Source organism: Schistosoma mansoni, chromosome 1 (assembly GCF_000237925.1).
Source record: "Schistosoma mansoni strain Puerto Rico chromosome 1, complete genome".
NCBI classification, from domain to species: domain Eukaryota; kingdom Metazoa; phylum Platyhelminthes; class Trematoda; order Strigeidida; family Schistosomatidae; genus Schistosoma; species Schistosoma mansoni.
In genome coordinates this window covers 21738473-21747106 of record NC_031495.1, presented here as the reverse complement: position 1 = coordinate 21747106, position 8634 = coordinate 21738473, and the positions used below count along the sequence as shown (strand labels likewise).

At 34.2% G+C, this 8634-nt stretch overlaps 1 protein-coding gene across 1 annotated transcript in view; it reads left to right on the top strand.

The window, feature by feature from the left end:
• Window positions 1–8634, top strand: part of Smp_128940 (putative metabotropic glutamate receptor) — a gene marked incomplete at its 5' end in the record, with an annotated part of 32889 nt that overhangs the window by 5792 nt on the left and 18463 nt on the right. The window contains 4 exons of the mRNA XM_018793647.1: window positions 766–903; window positions 2090–2230; window positions 3416–3528; window positions 7659–7858. Coding sequence (XP_018648138.1) covers window positions 766–903; window positions 2090–2230; window positions 3416–3528; window positions 7659–7858 — 592 coding nt within the window. The remainder of the gene's footprint in view (window positions 1–765; window positions 904–2089; window positions 2231–3415; window positions 3529–7658; window positions 7859–8634) is intronic.

Genomic DNA, 8634 nt, shown 5'->3' with positions numbered 1-8634 from the left:
CTAGTGACTCACTAGTGACTGACTTCAAGACACATATCCTGGAGTTCTAGTGGGAAGCAGTGACCAGTGGAGTCCAACCACGTCTGTTGTGAGATAACAACTCACTGAAGGCAACTGGTGAATGGTCGCTCATAATTCGTGGATGGGTTGAAGTTAGACATTAACACCGTTGGATGCCGGCTCAGTGGTCTATCGGTTAAGGGCTCTGGCTCGAAACTGGTAGGTCCTGGGTTCGAATCTCGCGAGTGCAGGATCGTGGATGCGCACTGCTGAGGAGTCCCATAATAGGACGAAACGGCCGTCCAATGCTTCCAGGTTTTCGATGGTGGTCTAGCTTCAATTGACTCATGATTTCAACTTTGAAAAGTATGCAATATTCTTCATGAAGTGATCTCCATTGAGGTATCATTGAAAACCAGACAGGACCAAATGAGATTCCACAGTGGTGACCGCCCACGACCTCACAACAATCGAACCCAAGATCTTCAGTTCTCGTAGCAAATAACTTTTTAAAAAACTTAGCTCATCATGTCTTTTGCCTGGGGATATTGTTTCTTGGACTTTTAAAGTATGATGTTTTACACTAATATGTAATCAACAAAGACTTCTATGGGACATAACTTAGATGTACACTACAAAATTCAATACTAATACCTGTAACGTTAGTAATAACTTAATATCATAGTGTAAATGTTCAATGTCTTGTGAAACTAGTTTCATTTTGGTAAATTAAATAATAAATAGACTTTCATTTTGCCTTAAAAGCTTTTAGAAGCGATGCTTTATGCGATCGATAATATTAATTCACGTGAAAATTACTTAAACTTTTCACTGGGAGCCTTAATTTTTGATACATGTGAAAATCCAGATAATGCTTTTATGCAAACACTACATTTTATTGTTGTAAGTTTGTCTACCTTGCTTATATTCGTTACAATTTATTACTCTTTGTAAATTTTACATAAATAACTTGAATATGAAAAACACGAAAACTTAAACATTCCACTGACTATCAACTAAGGCATAAATCAAATAAAATGATGCATTGAATTACCAACTTATTTGAAGTTCTCAAATCTAACCTTGGTAATGATACATATGACATAACGGATTGTTTAAAATATTTTTCTCTCTCTCAGATCTACTATAATAATACGTCAATACAATTATGAGATTAGTCACGTTATATGAGATTCGGGACTCATGACCTAGAATGGTGAACCAAATGAACACTAGGTAACACTTTATTGCATACAACTAGGAGCAGTTACCGTCAGTGAACCCTGAGTAGAAATTAGTGGGAGGAAAGGAAATCACATAGTTAGCAGTCTGAAGGCTGAATGCTTGTACGTCCACGCTCAGTAATCAATCATATTTTACTCTCATTACCTCACACATCAACATTTACACAGTGTATATAATTTATGCAGTTTTATGAAACATTTATGTTATGATATTAATGAACTTAATTATGTATAGCAAAGGGACTATGGGTAACCAATCAAATTCACCGAATTACTAGCTTTAACAAATGGACTCCTGTACGATCGAGGGGCATTTGAAGGTCAGTGACATCACGGATAGGTCAAGGGTGAAGTTTATTAATGTGAACTTACTGTAAAGCTGGGTGACATAGGATCGAATCTGATAGGACGCATCGGTTCCCTTAGGGTTATAGGTACACCTTGCCAAGGAGTGCCAAATAGCTCGAAACCTAGGTTCAGAGTTTCCTGTTGGAAACCTCCAACCACTACGTTGAAGTATACTATTGTAATAACGTTATCTGACGGCTGACTCCGTTTTATCAAACCATATGATAAGATTCATGGAAAAATTATTTACCAATTTATCGAAGCTATATTGAGATAGTCATTTTTCCTGCAAACGTTTGCTTGCGTTCGAAATTGCCATCAATGAAAGGGAAATATGTTTTCAGTCAAAATTACAAAATGAAGTAATTGTGTTTAATATACAAACCGTGTTTGTTATTGAACGTATTTTCGGACAGAGACATGGTTGTTATTACCACTATAGGTAAGGAATCTATGGTTTATTTATTATTATTTTATAGTTTGATGATCTGTTGGAGAATGACACTAAGAAGACTGGTTTGGAAGAACAGTACACTCAAAGATCTACTGAAACTTATGTCACAGCTGTTGTTGGTGGTTCACAAAGTGATGTATCTATTAGCGTGGCAAATATGTTAAAATTCTTAGATATACCACAGGTAGGTGTAAACGTTTATTAAAAGTTTGACAATAAGTACACGAACTTAGGTGATAGATACTACTTTACAAACTTCAAGATAAGTCAATCTTATCCCCCTTTAAGCAGTACTAATTTCTCGCGCTTCGTTCAGTTTCGATTCGAACATGTAAATATTGCCGAAAGTTTTCAGAAGTTATCTCCAGCTCCCTTATCATTCAACATTTCTTTCAATTAGAGTCATGTTCATAGATGATTCTTTCGAATTAAGTTATTCAGAAATCATCTAGAGAGTAAGTCGGCCTGCATGCAAAGAATTATACATATCCCATTTTTTAATCAACACCAAAAATCAAAAATCTTTCTGATCTAATGTCTTCCATGAAGTCTTTATAGGCTCTAAATGAAACAGTGATCCTATTGAAAAGGCTGTGTTTCTTCGAAGGGAAATTCTCAATAAACAGCCTTCCAAATTTCATAGTTTTGATGGGTGACTTTTGTAAGTCCCACAGAAAACCTCGTTAACTTGTTTTGTGCAAACGTATGAGCTGAAATTATTGTACATGTATTTACATACAAGTATTGTCAGTCTAGATGGATTTCTTATGTGGTCATTGAGTTGTTTGCTGGAGACTGGATATCTGATGGTGAATGCGAAAGTGTCAGATTTTATTGTTTGAGAAGTCAGAAATAACAATCTTTTTTCTAACATTACTGTGATTCATCAGATTGTAACGTATAGTTGTTAGTTCTTAAAATGTTAGGCCTATTCACTGTGAATCTCTGCAAACCAAGCAACTAATGGTATTTCTATACAAAATTTTATTTTGAAGTCGTTATGTAAACCGGTAATTACTGTTGGACAGCTTTTCTTATTCATGGGCCATTGCGGGTATGTTGAGCATTTCAAGTAAAAATTAAAAACAAAACAATACATCCAGATTCTAAACTTATTTAACGGCAGTAAATATTTTTGAATTTCGCTACTGGAAGTATTAGTATATACAAATAAATAAACTGTAGTCGGCGTTTCGTGTGGCCTTCTGAATTCATACACCGTTGGTATTTACTTAATAACCGTTATCAGGGTGATTGATTTACGGAGCCTAAGGATATATCTCGAAGCCCAAGCCACCACATTATAAAGCTTTGAATATCTTCCCTAAAAAGTATACCAATAGTACTATTTTATTATTTTCAATTCCAGATCAGCTATATGTCTGCTTCATCACAATTAGATGATGCAGATAAATATACGTATTTTATGAGAACAGTTCCCAGCATTAGTATGACAACTGATGTGATTATTGACTTGTTGAGGTGAGTATTAATGTTTAGATTTTGTTGATTTATCAGTAAACGATAACTAAATGTATATACAATCTATCTTTAGTCAATGATAAACACGATAGGGTTTCAAATAAATTATCCTCTACTCAAATTACTATAATTCACTTCAAAAGTAGTGCAGAGCTAAACGTTGCATATATTTGTAGGTATCATTACCAAGTTTTGATTTGATAATTTTGAATAAATTGAGCATTGAGTAGATTGTTGTAAATAAATAATATATTTGTAATATACTAATTAGTAGAAAATCTAATTTTTTTTACTCATTGGAATATTACAAATATATTATTTATGTATTGCAAATATTGTTCAAAAAGGATCAGTTGGAATGAGAATTATGATTAAAAAAAATACTAATCTTATAATTTGGAGAAAGGTAGATAATGAACTCATTTACTCTACTGAAATCAATTTTAAACATATGGGTTAAGCTAAAAAGCCATGAGCAACAATAATCTTTGAAATCCGAAGTAAGAATTCTTGGTTTTCAAATGCTGTTAATGATTTCGTGGACTAGTATTATCTCTTGCTTTATGCACCACCATGAACATTTTTTCCAGACTACGCCTATAGTGGAAATCATAACACATTAAGATAAGTAATGGCATTATTAAGTGACCATACTGTAAATCTTAGCTAACAAGCGTATAACAGACTGTATGCAATACTAGTTATATGTTAAACATGATTGTTAGAACGATACTAAACCGGATATTCGAAGTCTTATTAGATATCAATTATATCAGAGGAATGACTTATCATAAAAACCACAGGGGATGTTGTTTCGGTTTCATGTTTACTGTGTCACACAATTTGATCTGTTAGTTTTTGTCTCCTGCTTACTCTGTACATAAATTAAGCATTAAAGTTACATTAACTAATTTAAGAAAACTACTTTATACCCGTTTATCTAGAATAATCATAAAATGAGTTAGTTTTATTTGTAAACAAGTAAAACAGATCATTAAAACCATTTGAAAGTCTGATCAAAGGAATCTGTTATTTAGAGCTGGAATATAACAACACAAGGTCAAAGTATAGTGCTTTCTACTTTTATTCACTAATGTTTGATAATATTAATAATATCATGAATTTATTGCATACATAGTTATGATATGTGAAGTCAAAAAAGAACCAAATTCTACTCTTTTTCAGTACACAACTTAACATATCAAATGAAAATATTACATTTTCACAAACTTAAGTTGTTCAGACGTCTTAAGGTAGGAAGACTAAGTTGTCTGGTTAGATTATGGAGTTAGAACAAAGTGAAGTTAGTTTTCATAATAAAATAAACAGTTGGAGAACTATTGAAACTGAGGTATACTGAATAGTTTTTCTGGGTTAGTTTTGAATTATTTAGCTGTATACAACCAGGAATTGTCAAGTTTCATGGAGGACATGGTACATGTGGAGGGTAAAGGTAACATCCAGTAGTTCACCTTTCTAATTTCAGCCAGTTAACAATATATAAGGACGGCTCGTTGGTAGACTCTAGGAATCCTTAAGAAGCCCAGGAAGAGCCACAGACATTCCATCCAATCACTGCTAGGGGAATGTTCTAGAATGCGACGTGTAGCTTCCCCATTGGATTGATTAGAATGACCCCTATGTGCCTATTGGTTGACCGAAATGATGATTTACATTCAGCCAAAAAACTATAAATACACGAGATTTCTGTACTATATTTTGACACTGATTTGAGGAATAAACTTCCTACTTACTAGTCTTTGTCTTCTCTTTTGCGACGTTGCGGGTTCTATCGTTCAAGTAGTCTAGTAGTACGCGGCATATTAAGAATCAAGGCTCTAGATATAACAACTGGCGACGTGGTTAATTTATCAAGATGTCGATTACCTTTGATCAATTCGAAGCTTTTCTAGAGCGCCATGAAAAACATTTCGAGCAGTTCCAGATTCGCATACTTGAAACACTAACCCAGCAAATGAACCTCAATAAGAATGGACTTACAGATGTTTCTGCTAAATCGCATGCTGATTATATCATTGATTCCATTCATGAATTTCATTTTGATGGTTTAGCTGGTGTAACATTCGAATCTTGGTACAAGAAATATGAAGATGTATTTAATGTTAACCTAGAAACGATTGATGATGCCGCCAAGGTCAGAGTACTACTACGAAAGCTGGGGACCATTGAACATGAACGATACACTAATTACATTCTGCCCAAGAACCCAAGAGACATTTCATTCGAAGAAACAGTTAAAATTTTGTCGCAAATTTTCGGTGAACAGTCTTCCTTGTTCAATATTTGGTATCAGTGCCTGAAGATAGTAAAAGCTGGCAACAGTGATTGGGTGCAACATGCCAGCATAGTAAATCGTGAATGTGAGCGTTTTAAACTATCAGCAATGACAGAAGACCAATTCAAATGTCTTGTTTTCGTATGCAGCTTACAGTCTCCAGAAGATGCCGACATCAGAACCAGAATTCTAAGTAAAATTGAACAGTGTCCAAATATCACCCTTCAAGAGGTGACTACTGAATGTCAGCGTCTGGTGAACTTGAAACATGACACCTCGATGGTAGAAAATAATGGTCGACTTCCTTATGTACAGGCAGTAAGTGGGAAGAAAGATTCCTATATGCAAAAGCAGATCACAACCATTAGGAAGCCTCCATCCGCATGTTGGTTTTGCGGAGAGCTGCATTACAAAAGGTTTTGTCCATACAAAAACTACCGGTGCACTAGATGTCAGCTCAAAGGACATAAAGAAACATGTTGTAAAAAGAAGATGCACCATCGCTCATCACGAAGACGTAAAAATTATTCATCAACTAATAGAATAATGGTGGCACATACCAGAACAGAACATAATCGAAGAAAATATGTGACTTTAGAGATTAATGGACGCCGTGCCCATCTACAGCTTGACACTGCTTCAGATATTTCACTTATCAGCCGCAAAACATGGAGTCATATTGGCAAACCCTTGGTGCTCCCTACAACTCAGTTAGCACTCAGTGCATCTGGAGAGAAGGTAAATATTGCTGGAGAGATATGCTGTCCAGTTAAAAAAGGGAATGTACAGAAGAATGTGAAAGTATATCTCACTGAAGGCCCAGGACTAGATTTGTTTGGTCTTGACCTAATAGAAATGTTGCAGTTGGCTAACCAGCCAATTAATCATATATGTAGTCCGGTGAGATCTGATGCACTCCCAAGGCTGATTGGTCCCCAGGCAAAACATGGAGAAGACGTACTCATTGCCGCAGGGGAAGCTGAAGCTGAAGTTCAGGCAACGTTTGGAGGGGATATTTGACAAAAAATCGCCACCCAAGAAAAGAAGAAAACCTGTACAGGAGTATCAGACGACGACCCGCAGCTTAAAAGTGGGTGAGAAAGTACTTGTAAAGTGGTATCAAGGCTCTAGATATAACACAATATAGCACGTTCATCAAACTACGTTACTGAGATGCCTGTCTTTTTGCCAACACGACTGAATTTTAACGGTTATAGAATATCACTGTTAGGAAACAGTGATTTAAATTTTAAAAGTGAACATTGGAAGTAACTGTACCAATCGCAAGTGTTGATAGCAGTATAATAAATATTGTTGTGACAGTGAATTATCTGACACTATCTTTCAAAGTCATTCATAAATTTCACGTTCTGACAAAAAGTCCTTGAAATAATTACATTCTATTTTTGTAGTTCACATGAATAAAGCTTTCGAAAATGTTTTTGTCCAAATAGAGATTTGAAAGAAAGGTCAATTGTTAAAACGGATTTCAGTGTTTGTAATATCTGTTCACCTGCTATGGTTATCAAACCACCTGAACTTGATCACAATTTGCTTAGGCGAATAAGAATACATATGCTAAGTTTGTTTTATCAGTAATTGATTGATTGTTTGATTTTGGTAAATTAACTTAAATATGGTGACATCTATTTCCTTACTAAAATTACTATTTATATCCATCTTGCAATTGTCAAAAGTATGATTTTCTTTTCTTTGAATGAAGGAAAATCGTCAGTAAAGTCATATAGATAATCTGTTTTTGATGAGTATAAACTTAATAAACATACTAGGTTTTCTTTTTTCCCATAAAAACACGAAACTGCTTTTTATATAGGAAGTATAACTGGTTTTATGTAAATGTTGTACTGGACAGTTCCGAGCATGGTGAATCTAATTATGGTGTTTTTATGGAGAAATTAAATGGATTTAGTCAAATTATATGTATAGCTAAAAATGTTCGATTGATCACCTATCCTTTAGATGTTAACGATATTGGTAGAAGATTGAAAACGTTACTGGATTCTCCAGCTTCAGGTAGGTTAAAAGACTAGTTAAAAATAAGGATATTTTTAAACTTGAAAACTTGACTTAACTATATAACCCCTCAAATGAAACGGACAGATAAATAGTATCTGATAAAATGGAAAAACTGAAATGAAAATGACGTTAGGAAGCAAAGACATTATTATTTTTCGTACCTAATTCTTTTCTTTGCAGTTTACTGTGGTTTATATTTAATATCATGCGTAAGCCACGGGTTCACTCTCAACTTGATTGACTCCATAGCTCATAACATCAAAACGTCTTTCTTAAATCATATCCCTAATGAAAATGTATTGATTTAGTTCACTGCTAATATATTTTTGTTAATTTTCTAACTGATCTCTACAAAACCACTTTAGTTTGACATGTGATCCTTTAACCAGAGTTAAACCAAAAACATTCAGGAAACTCCAGTCATGATTTAGTAGCTAGATCTGTTGTTACAAAATGAGGTAGTACAAGTGTCCTGAAAGCCATCTGAAAATATATGGTGTTTAGTAAATGTCATAGAAATGAATCACCGATTCCTCAGTAAAATACGTAATTTGCATTGGATAGTAATAAGTGTATAGATTAGAAACATGTTTTATGCATAAAACACAGCTTGTTTCCTTTATTATTTTAATGAACAATTGCTCATCTGTCACATTCTACTCAGCAGAAATCAAGGATTTAATTTATATAATTAATAAAATGTAGTGCTAAAAAACTGAGTTATAAAACTTTTTTTTACCATGCCACAGTTATATTAGTGATGTACATCGGAT